This window comes from Hyaena hyaena, unplaced genomic scaffold (assembly GCF_003009895.1).
Source record: "Hyaena hyaena isolate Hyena2069 unplaced genomic scaffold, ASM300989v1 scaffold_120, whole genome shotgun sequence".
Classification (NCBI taxonomy): Eukaryota; Metazoa; Chordata; class Mammalia; order Carnivora; family Hyaenidae; genus Hyaena; species Hyaena hyaena.
In genome coordinates, this window is record NW_024080752.1 from 3,249,693 (window position 1) to 3,262,275 (window position 12,583).

General features: G+C 33.6%; 1 protein-coding gene across 1 annotated transcript in view; it reads left to right on the top strand.

Moving 5' to 3' along the window:
• The window catches only part of FAM227B (family with sequence similarity 227 member B), a 197,025-nt gene that overhangs the window by 155,224 nt on the left and 29,218 nt on the right, over positions 1–12,583 (top strand). The window contains exons 13-14 of the mRNA XM_039237154.1: positions 7,438–7,535; positions 11,354–11,514. Coding sequence (XP_039093085.1) covers positions 7,438–7,535; positions 11,354–11,514 — 259 coding nt within the window. The remainder of the gene's footprint in view (positions 1–7,437; positions 7,536–11,353; positions 11,515–12,583) is intronic.

Sequence of the window (12,583 nt, forward strand, 5' to 3'; positions counted from 1 at the left end):
TGTATATGCAGTATATGATTCAATTTGTATCCGGACTGTCTATCCTGAAGTGTGATGCCTCCAACTTTGTTCATTTTTGTCAAGATTGCGTTGGCTATTGGGGATCTTTTGTGATTCCATACAAACTTTAAGACTGTTTTTTCTATTTCTGTGAAAATCCCATTGGAATTTGAATGTAATCACACTGACTCTGTATATTGCTTGTTTAGTATGGACATTTTGACAATATTAATTCTTTCAATCCATGAACATGAAAATATCCTTCCAATTATTTGTGCCTTCCTCAATTTCTTTCATCATCCTCTTATAGTCTTTCACAGTCTTGGTTAAATTTTTCAGTGCAGTCAAAAGCAGGACTGTTTTCTTTATTTCCTTTCCAAGTAGACTATTGTTGGTGTGAAAAATGTAACTGATTATGTTTATTTTGCTACAAGTTTACTGAATTTCTTTATTTGAAATAAAACTAATTTGATCCATTAGTTTAGTTGCATATTGTTTCATCTCCACATATTTGTGAAATTTCTAGTTTTTTTCTTATAATCGATTTTGAGTTTCATACCACTGTGGTCATAAAAGTTTCTTGATATGATCACTGTCTTCTTAAATTTATTAAGACTTGTTTTGTGGCCTAACATATGATCTGTCCTGGCGACTGTTCCACATGCATTTAAAAGAATGTGTATTCTGCTGCTTTTGGGTGGAATATTCTAGAGAGGTCTGTTAAGTCCATCTAGGCTAATGTGTCAGTTAAGGCCAATGACTTTTTTTGATTTTCTGTTTGAATGATCTATCCATTGATGAAAGTTGGATATTAAAATCCCCTCTATTATTGTATTGCTGTCCATTTCCCCCTTTAGGTCTGTTACTATATGCTTTATATATTGAGGTGCTCCAATATTAAGTGCGTAAATATTTATAAATGGTATATCCTATAGTTGGAATGACCCCTTTACCATTATATAATGACCTTTTTCTCTTTGTTACAGTCTTTGTCTTAAAGTCTATCTTGTCTGATATAAATATAGCTACCCCAGGTCTCTTTTCATTTTTATTTGCTTGGAATATCTTTTTCAATCCCTTAATTTTCAGTCTGTGTGTGTTCTTACATGTGAAGTGAGTCTCTTTTAGGCAATATATATATATATATATATATATATGTAAGTCTTATTTGTTTGTTTACCCATTTAGCCACTCTGTCTTTTGATTGGGGAACTTTAGTGTATTTACATTTATAGATAATTATTGAAACATATGTGCTTATTCCCATTTAAAAAATTTTTATCTGGCTGTAATTCTTTGTTCTTTTCTTCTCTTGCTCTATTCCCTTATGATATGATGAATTTTTTGTAGTGATTTGCCTAGATATTTCTTTATATCTATTGTTTATCTGCTATTAGTGTTTGCTTTGTAATTACTTTGAGGCTTACATAAAACAACTTATATTTATAACAGCTATTTTAGGTTGATAACAACTTAAGTTTGAACACATTTTAAAACTTTGCCTTATTATTCCTCCCCCATGTTTTATGCTTTTGATGTCACAATTTCTTTTTACCTAACATATCCATTAACAAATTCTTAATTATAGTTTTTAATACTTTAACCTATGTACTAGATTTGTAAGTGATTAAGTCACCACTTTACAACATTAGAATATTCTGAATTTTGCTATATATTTACTTTTACTAATGAGATTTATACTTTCATATATCTTCCTATTACTAATTAGCATCCTTTGGTTTCAGCTTAAAAGAAATCCCTTTAGGGGCGCCTGGGTGGCTCAGTCAGTTGAGCATCCAACTCCTGATTTCAGCTCAGGTCATGACCCAAGGGCCATGGGATCGAGCTCCATGTCTGACTCCATGCTGAGTGTGGAGCCTGCTTAAGATTCTCTCTCTCCCCCTTCTCCTCTCCCCTACTCGTGCTCTCTCTCGAAAAGAAAAGAAAAGAAAAGAAAAGAAAAGAAAAGAAAAGAAAAGAAAGAAAAGAAAAGAGAAAGAAAGAAAGAAAGAAAGAAAGAAAGAAAGAAAGAAAGAAAGAAAGAAAGAAAGAAAGAAAGAAAAGAAATGTCCCTTTAACATTCTTGTAAGCCAGTGATGAACTCCTTTAGCTTTTGCTTGTCTGGAAATCTCTATCTCTTTCTCAATTCTAAAAGACAACTCTATTGGGTAGAGTGTTCTTGTTTGACAGGTTTTTTTCTTTCAGCATTTGAAATATATCATGCCACTCCCTTCTGACCTTAAAAGTTTCTGCTGAAAAATCTGCTAATAATCTTACAGGGGTTCACTTGTGCATAATAACTTGCTTTTCTCTAGCTGCTTATAAGTCTCTCTCCTTGTCTTTAAATTTTGACAATTTAATTATAATGTGTCTTGGCCTGGGTCTCTTTGGCATTGTTTTATTTGGAATTCTCTGGGCTTCCTTGATCTAGACGTCTATTTTCTTCCCCAAGTTAGGGATGCTTTCAGCTATTTTTTCTTCGAGTAAGTTTTCTGACCCTTTCTCTTTTCTCCTTCAGGGACCCCTATAATGCAAATATATGATCTGCTTGAGGTTGCCTCATAAGTCCTTTAAGCTATCTTTACTCTTTTTCTTCTTCCTCATCTTCTCCCCTCTTCTTTTTCTTCTCCATGTTCTTCCTCTTTCTCTTCTTTACTGTTCTTATTGGATGAATTCCACTGTCTTGTTTCCAAATTTTCTGATCCTTTCTTCCACGTCATCTAGTCTCTATTTAACCTTTCTATTGTATTTTTCAATTCCATTATTATATTCTTTGCTCTGTGATTTTTGTTTGGTATTTTCTTATATTTTATGTTGAAATTCTCACTTTGTTCTTGCATTGTTCTCCAGACCTCAGTGAGCACCTTTATGACTTACTTTGAATTCTTTATCAAGTAAACCACTTACCTCTGTTTTGTTAAAAAAAAAAAAAAAAAAATTCTGAGGTTTTAACTTGTTTTTTCATTTGGAACATACTCCTTTGTTTCTACATTTTCCTTGACTCTGTGTTGGACTCTATGCATTTGATAAAACATCCACTTCTCCCAGTCTTGAGGGAGTGGCCTTTTGTAGGAGATGAGCTTTTCATTCAACCTGGCCCCATCTCTTGGTTTCTCTCAAACCTTTCTGATTTGTTAAAACAGCCAACTTTGTACCTATTAGTTGAGGGTGTGTCAAGTACTTTCCCAAAGGGAAGGATCTCAGTCAACATTTAGATTCAGCTGAGTGGAAACAAGGCCCTCAGGCAGCAGCTTTGAAAATATGCAAATAGGGGCGCCTGGGTGGCTTAGTCGGTTGAGCTTCCGACTTTCGCTTAGGTCATGATCTCGCGATTCGTGGGTTCGAGCCCCGCGTCGGGCTCTGTGCTGACTGCCAGCTCAGAGCCTGGAGCCTGTTTCAGTCTGTGACTCCCTCTCTCTCTGACCTTCCCCTGCTCACGCTGTCTCTCTCTCTCTCTCTCCTAGAAATAAATAAAATATTAAAAAAAAAAAAAAGAAAATATGCAAATAAATCTCTTTCAGGAGAAAATTAGATTTCTCTCTTCCTTGAGCCCTGGGGTAATAGCCAATTAAGAGCCATTTCTTTGTTTGCTGCTTTCCTACTGAACCCATGAACACAAGTCCTGCTGGCTCCCAGAACCATGCTACCAAAGGATGTGTCCTCTGGGTAGTAGCCACAAAAGTCTGTTCTGGCCTTCTCTTTTGTAGAACATTTTTAGATATGGAAAGATGGGAACATGGTTTCAACATAGAATCCATCAATGATAAGTTCATATAATCACTAATCTGAAGAATGAAAATAATTTATATGACACCAGGCAAGATTGTCAGGGCTTGGTTATAAAATAAAAGTAATCCCAATTCTTTTTAACTTTATTATTTTCAACAATTATAGTTTGTATTACTGTGTAGAAAATGAAATTAGTCTTAATTTTTGTAGCATTTTTAAACTTCTTATATAGATAAATTTATATATGATATGGGAAAAAGGAATTTCCCAGACAGTAAGTCCTCATTTTTGTTTCAGAACCCCATTAGTTATTAGGTTGTTTTTTTTTTTTAAATGTTTTCCATTCTACAGGAAAGCCTTAACAGAGATCTAGTTTCTTTCAACAACATCTTTGATCAAATCAAGCTTAAAAGCTATTTTGTTTTACATTTGTAATGTGTGGCTCCAAAGAGCCTTAGTTCATAAATACACTAGTTCCTTATTTCAGATACTTGCCACTTACCTCTTTATACAATAACTATACAACTAATAAAAAACTAATCACTTGTGTTTTTCACCTATAACTTGTCTAAGTAATGATTTAGTCTTTAAAGACACAGATACAATACCTAGTAAGCAGTAATAGAAAGAAATAACTTCTCAAGCCAAAATAAAGTAATGATACTGTATTTTCCTTGGGAAATAATCATGACATGGAGCACTATTATATATTACACAAAAAATCTTGATGTTCTTGAATATACTACATTTAGTTCCCAAAGATGCTAGCTAGTGGTACCTTACATGCATATAGCACTTCATAATTAACAAAGTGCATCTGTAGGCACTTGAACTCCCTAACCTCTCTGTGAGATTATATACAATTATATATGTTATGTTGACATTACTAAGAGAACAAAGTTGATTGTACCTTGGAACATTGTGAAGAAGTCCTTAATGCTTCATTTTGCCAATTTAAAACATACCACAGATAGAGAGGGGGAAGATGGTTCTATATATAGAACCATAAGTAGACAGATGTCACTTGTTTGATATCTAATATGTTAACAAACCAATTACTTGGTCTGCAAAAGGTGGAAATGAATTGGGGAAGTATATGTATAAGGATCTGAAAAAAATCTGGGAAGCATGGTAAGAAAATATATCCAGTAAGATAGTAAGGACATACTTATGGGTGTGCAGTACTTTCTTTGAAATAATTGTATCATTTTCCTATATTACTGAAAAAATTGTATTTGTTTTATTTCTTATTTGCTCATATCACATATATTTTGCATGACTGCCTGTGTTTTCTTTCCTTTGTTTCCCCTTATTTCAGTACTAGATGAAGCTCTCCAAGAGCAATTCTATTTAAGTTAGATATAAACAGATCTCTGAGTAATGCTTTTTTGTTTGTTTCTATAGTTTATTCAGTAATCGTATGCATGAAGTTTAATTTTGCCAAGATATGTGGGTTATTTGCATCTCAGAAAGACTACTGAAGTAAAAACTATAAGTGGAAAAGATAACCATACTTACTTGCATTAGTGTCTCCCTTTTAAACATTCCTAAAATAAATAGGCGATAGTTATGGAATTGAATTTTTTTCCGATGTAAGTGGAGTAAGAATAGAATACTTGTCACTAGTAAAATTTCTGCAGACTAGTAAGAATAGTTGAGACATTTTCTTATGCTTTTATAAAATAGAATTATTTTTGGTTTTTCAGATGATCTTCTCAAGCTTTTAGGGATTATGAGAACAGAGGATATATGAAAACTATAATCAGGGAAAAGTTAATATTTTCACCTAAAATAAATTATGGATTAGGGGACTATAGGAGAAAAATGCTAATAAATATAGTCATTTTAGGATTACTTATTACTCTTATCATATCATGGAGAGGTTTTTCATTTTTCTAGGATTTTCTGCAATTTTTTCTTTGACTCTTTTACTCCTAAAATTTCCTTGCTTCATGTTTTTTATTTAGTTCTTACATTTTTATCTTTTGCTATTACTCTCAGTTTAAGATTTTTGCCTGATATTAATGTATATGACCTTCTATTGACTATTTTACAACAAAAGTTAAGTATTCTCAAAAGTAAGGTTTTTATTCTGGGCATAGTGGACATGAAGTAGAGGCCCATTTACTATTAATATTATATCTATTCATAAAGACTAGAAGTTAAATATTATATACATATGTATTTAAGAATATTCAAAATTGAGCCGGTTTTATTTTTTTAATTATCCCTCTCAGAGAATATTTGCATTGGTTTTTTTATTTATCTTTCCAATGTTTCTTTATACAAATGAAAGCAAATACAATATATTTTTATACTCTCCATTTTATACTAAAGGTATATATTCAGTCAAATAATATGCTCTGCTCTACACATTGCTTTCATCACTTAATGATATGACCTGTAGATGTCTTCACATCAGTATAGGTATCTTCCTTATTTTCTTCTTACAGGTGTATAATGTTCCATCAAATCAGAGTGCCTTAGTTTATTTAACTAATACTTGACTGCTGTTAAACGCATGGGCCATTTATAATCTCTAAATTTTTTAAATTACACCACAGTCAATAAACTTGTACTTGTGTTCTTTCATACTGTGGAGGAGGAGATTATGTATGATATAGTATCAGAAGAGGGATTGCTGAGTCAAAGAGAAAATACATCTGTATTTTTGTAGATATTGTCAGATGTCCCTCCATAAGTGGTTGTTTGCTTTTGAGCAGGTTTTAAAGGAAATAAACTATATGGTTTATTACCTTTCTTGCCCATTCCAACTCCAACTTAATCTAACCTTGGTTCCACTCAAAATTTTAAAACGCTAGTTCCTTCCTAACCAATTCTTTACTCTGCCAGAGATAAATGCCTACTTGCCTGTAGCATATCAGGCTAATATTAATATATTTTAATTTCTAATGTCAGAAATCAATCCAGGTGACTTTCCTTAACTTTTCAGAGCTGGATCATCAACATTACAATCTGTAGATATAATTAGTCTACCTGGTAATTGATAATAATAACCAGGCTAGAATCTAGTACACTCCTCAGATTACTTGTTTTCTCTGCTCTGTGTTAAGATATCCTTAATAATTAGCTTGTTCTTTTAGGCTGATTGACATGCTGATTAAACCATATAATTTTCCTTTTCTTTAAAACATAGCAAGATTCCCTTGTTATCTTCATGTATATTCATGCCAGTTGCAGGGAAAACTTACCAGGTCTTTCCTTATTTAGGTTTGTTGTCAATATATGGAAAAGGTGGACCCTGGCATACAGAGGCCCAAGCCTCCTATTGCATTAAACTACCAGGTCATGGACAGCCCCAGACTCTAAAGCAAAAGACCTAGGCCTATGTCTTAAATGATAGCTTAGAGATATAGCTTCGAGTCATACAATTTCCTGCACTTAATTATCCCATCTGTAAATTGTGGAAAATCTTACTCATCTCACAGAATGGTTTGTGACAGTGAAATGAAAGAGATAATGTAAGTGAGTGAGTTTTATCAATTCTAAAGCCCTTTTAAGTAAAAATGTGATGGTATATTTATTTCCTCTAACGGAGGCAAACTATGACAATATCCTAACCTCTCTCTCATCCATCTTTGTTTTTTTCCATATTTAGGGTACATTGCTAGAAGAAAAAGTGTCACACCTTTTTGAAAAGAAAAAAACCACAGAATATTTAGGAAAATATTTTGTTTTCTCTTTTAGCTATAGACTTCAATATGATGAAAATTTTAAAGAATCCAAGAGCATATACAACGTCCACATTCAAAGAAGAATCAAATATATCAAGACTAACAACAAAGGTTTGGAGCATAGTAATCATAAAAAATGTTCTTACTTTTTTTTAAATGTTTATTTTTGAAAGAGACAGAGACAGAGAGAAACAGAACACAAGTCGGGGAGGGGCAGCGAGTGAGGGAGACACGGAATCCAAAGCAGGCTCCAGGCTCCAAGCTGTCAGGACACAGAGCTCGAACTCACAAACCATGAATGAGATCATGACCTGAGCTGAAGTCAGACGCTAAATGCACTGAGCCACCCAGGCATCCCCAAAAATGCTATTACTTCTTTAATTTGCTATAATTAGTTGAACAGCTTCATATAGGCAATGTTCATTATTACACTCCTGATATATATTTTAGAAAAATTTAATGATCAAAATGATTTACTGGACAGGTTAATCTTAATGTTAAAATGTTTTATTGTTTTTTTAAAGTATCCTCTGCATACCTAGGTGGCTCAGTTGATTAACATCTGACTCTTGATTTCGATTCAGGTCATGATCTCACAGTTTGTGGGGTTAAGCCCTGTGGCTGGCTCTGTGCTGACAGGGCAGCAGTACCTGCTTGGGATTCTCTCTCTCCCTCTCTCTCTCTGCCCCTATCCTGCTTGCAGTCTCTCTCAAAATAAATAAATAAACTTTAAATATTAAAAAAAATAAAATATCCTCATCTCTAATGGAAAAAAAACATGGCATTCATCTCTTCCCACACTTGTGGCACTGCTTTTCCTTGGGTTGATATACAAACATGGCTGTGATCTCAATAAGTTCTAGTCAAAGTTGCAGGGAAAACCTCGCAAGAGTTTTCATCAAACTCCTCTTAAGCCATGGCCCTGGAGTAACTGGCCATATGTGAGTCCTGTTACTGATAAGTCTTGGGTACTTAGTTTTTGCACATTTCTGGTGGTTCCTCCCTATTAGAGATCCTCATGGACTTGGCCACCTTGTGTTGCTTTAGCCAAGATTTGATGAGTTTATAGGCTTGAAATTCTGAATTTGATCTCTTACTAGACAAATAGGTTTTAAATTGATTGCAGTCTTTATTGCTAAAATTTTGTCTGATTTGTCTAGTCAAGTCTGACCATAAATTTTAAATTATGCCTATATACAAATCACTTTCTGAAGTCAACACTTATACATTTCCCAGTCTTTAATAATCCAGATATATAGAATGTTTTCCAACCTTTACAGTGCTGCCAAGGTGATTTGTACTTAGAATAGAAACTGATGATCTCTAGGAGTCAATTTGGGATCAATGACAATATCCCACCTTTAGGGTTGGGGAGGCATGTACAATATTGCTGGATTTAGAAATCAGGAAATGTAATAGATTCATCTCTGGTAGTACACCACATCGTTATATCATTGGCCCTGTCCTATGCAGACTATTTCGTCAACAACAATATGGTTGCCATTTTTATTAGATATGTAGAGGTCATAAACCTTCGAAGAACTATGAATACATTGGATGACCAAAAGTTTATAATAGTCGAGTAATAGGCCTAATCTTAGAAGATAAATTTTTATTATGGAAAAAGTATAAAGATCCAAACAGCTGCATACGTACAGGATAATAAAGCCTTGGGTTAGAAGCATCTGAAAAGATTTGGAAATTGTTTTTTACAGTAAGCTTTGTATGTATCTACAGAGAATGTTGTTGACCATCAAGTCTTACTGCATTCTTGAGCTGTTTAAACAGACATATGGGATCTACTCTATGCTGATTAAACAATGATTGTTTATTATGTTCATTTGGGAGCCTTGCATTGTAAAAGGGTGTAGACAAACAGAGGAGTTCTAAATAAAAAATAATCAGGATAATTAAGGTTTCTGAAACAGTATCTTTTGAGCAATGGCCAAAATATTTAAAGGCATTTCTTTCTTACAAAAGAAACGACTCTGGTGGTCATAATAACTGTTTTTGAATATGTAAAGAGCTACTGTAGGAAAGCAGGATTAGGCTTTTTCTGTGTGGCTCAAAATAATTTTTTTTACCAATACAAACCACAAAGTTCTTACGTTTACTGGTAAGTGAAAGCTATAGGGAGACAGTTTTGAGTTCAACCTAAAGACTTTCCTAAGCACTAGGGTTGTCCAGATGCTGAATGGGTGCCTGTCGGTTCCCAATGCCCATATGAGCATTGGCCAAAGGCACATTCAAACTTCAAAAATCAAAGTTTACCTTTCTAGTCATTGACAGCAATTATCCTTTAATAAATTAGCAAAACAATGAAATACCAAAATCCTCCTTTGGATTTTCTCGCTCATCTCTTATGACTCTTTCTAAGTTTATGGCATTGCTTGGTTCTAAAATTTAGTATTAAGTTGACTCTTGACTGTAAACACCTTGGTTTGTAGGATCTTAAAGTTTTCTGATACTTTTCTACCATTATCTTTTGTGGGGCAAAGGGAAGCAGTGAGGTTTCTTTCTGCTAATTGTTTTTGGCTCTGTGGTCTCTAGGAGTCCTTTGCACAACTGCAAACCTTCCTCTTTAAAGTACCTGAGAAAATGGCTAAGCCTCCACAAAACGCTGGATATACACTTAATGCCCAGTTCTGCTTATATTGGGTTGAAGTACCCTTAAAAACCAGGGGTCCTTCTAAGGAATAAGTAGATATTAACTGTGGTTTTCCTATGTAAAAAGGGAAAACTGTGGAAAAAAATAACAAATGTCTGTGTCTCAAATTTCAGTAAGATCAAGTTCCTATCTTACAATATCCAAAGAAACCAAGAAGAAGGTCATGAAGCATCTTTCTCTCTAGACAGGCAATATTTCCTTTTAGTCTAGACAAAGCCTGGCCTGGTTTTTGCATGCAATTTAAAGATCAGGCTAGATACAATCTTATGTGAATTTTCCCAGGAGATTGAGACAAAGTAAATGATTTACATCATAGAAAACATGCCTGATTTTGACACTGAGTTTTCACCATCAAAGAATTGCTTTTGATTATGATAGTCCCACTGTTCAAAATAATTCTGGATCTTTTCTGAAGGAAAGCAATGAAAAAGTGACCATAAGAACTGTATGTATCAGCAAAAGCAAATGAAAATAAAATCTTATTTCCTCACAGGAAGTGGAGTCAATAATAAATTTCTCATATAGGCATTACAAAGATGGAGGAAAGACTTAATGTATGAATGGTTGCTATACTAACCTTATATCCCACAAGAAGTCAGTAATAAAATCTTGGAGCAATTATATTTATGGTCACCTTCCTTGACAGAGTAACAGGGAATTCATGGAAAGTTGTTTTGTTTTTTGTTTCCATTAGCACTTTGATTATGTTATCTACATGTCTTCTGGCTTCCTTTGTTCTGGTAAAAATTCAGCTTTCAACCTTGTTGGGCTTCCCTGGTATGTTGTTTTTCTCTTGCTGGTTTTGAAATTTCTTTTTGTCTTGGTCTTTCAACAATTTGAGTATGAGGTGTCTAGGTGAGTATTTTTCCTCCTTGGAGTTAAGCTTCTTGGATATGTTTTTCGCTAAAGTTTGGAAGTCTCAGTCATTTTTGTCTTCATATTTTTCCTGTCCCTTTTTCTGGAACTCTATTCATTTTGTTCTTTCTTTTTTTCATTCTATTCTTCAGACAGAATAATGTCTATTGACCTATCAAGTTAATAAATATAAAGGCTATTAAGAGCCTTACTGTACAAACTCATAGACTCATACTTTAATAAATTTCTTTCATTAAGAAGGTGCTTTGTGAAATTTCTTTGTATTTCTTTTAGTATACCAGATAATAACCTATATTTATAGTTACAATGCAGTTAGATTTATTTACAGTTATTTAAAAAACACATAAAAGTAAAAATTGACTTGATTTTTTTTTCCCCTTTACAGTCCCATTATATTAGCACTGGTCCAGAATTTAACCGTGTGCTCTTCAATTTTGGAAGTCAGAGTCCACTGGTTTTATATTATCTTAAGATGCATGAGTTAGCTGGTATTTCCAAGGCTCCTAGACAAACCAAGATTAAACTCACCAAAATACGGCAAGAACCATATCCTTTTTTAAGCTTTGCTTTAATGTGATCTGTTTCTAAAAGGTTCTAAACTTGTTGCTTAATATCTCAATCAACAAAAGACTTTAATACATTTTTTTAGCCAATGTTTTTCACTTAGCATTTAATTATATTCAAAATGCCTGTACCATGTTTGGCTAAAGTATTTTCTCTTTTAGATCTAAGGCTATGATTTTGCATGTAAGGAAGATTTTAAGAAAGATAAAACCCAGGAACTTTAAAAACTGATATATGTAGCTTTTTAGCAAAAGACTATCTTTGCAACTTTACTATTTAGTGTTCAGTTTCAAGCATTTGTACTCTCCAGAGGAAAGTTTCAAACATGTTTTAACTGTGTAATTCTTTGTCCCAATGAAAATTTATCAGAAGGGTCAGTATTTAAAATATAAATGAACTTGGAGCTCTTTCACTGCAGCCAGGTGGGGAGCCCAGAGTTCTGCCCACTTATACTCCTCTGTGCACTCTGCAAACCCATGCTGGCCCAGGCCTCACTGGTCACTCAGATGAACCTCAAAGGGATCTACTACAGTAGACTCCGAATTGAAGTGTACACACATACATAGCTCTGGGTAGGAAAAAAACCATGTATGTATATAGATAGATATACATATAGTCTATATATAAAGAGAGAGACTCTTATTTATATCTATTTCTATCTTTAAAAGTAAAAATGCCTCAACTTTACTAGTATTTAGTAAATAGGTATTTTACTCAGCTGACATTTCAGTCTGAACTCTACTGTTCTAAAGGATAATGATGGCATCTTTGCTCTTGTGTTTTCTGAGTATCACAAAGTGTTGCTGTTTCCTTTGGGTGGTAAGCAGATTTCTAGATTATATCATCTAGTTTAACTAAATTAATACTCACTAGTGAACCAATAGCTTTAAGAGGCTCTTGGAAAGAAACTTTGCATTGATGACAATATTTATAATGCAAGAATAAATTTTTTTAAAGAATAAAGAAAATGTCATAATGATTTTTCTCCTCCTCCTCAAAGGAGATCCTTTTCAGCCATACTAAGAAAAGAAATTAATGATGAGCCAATCAA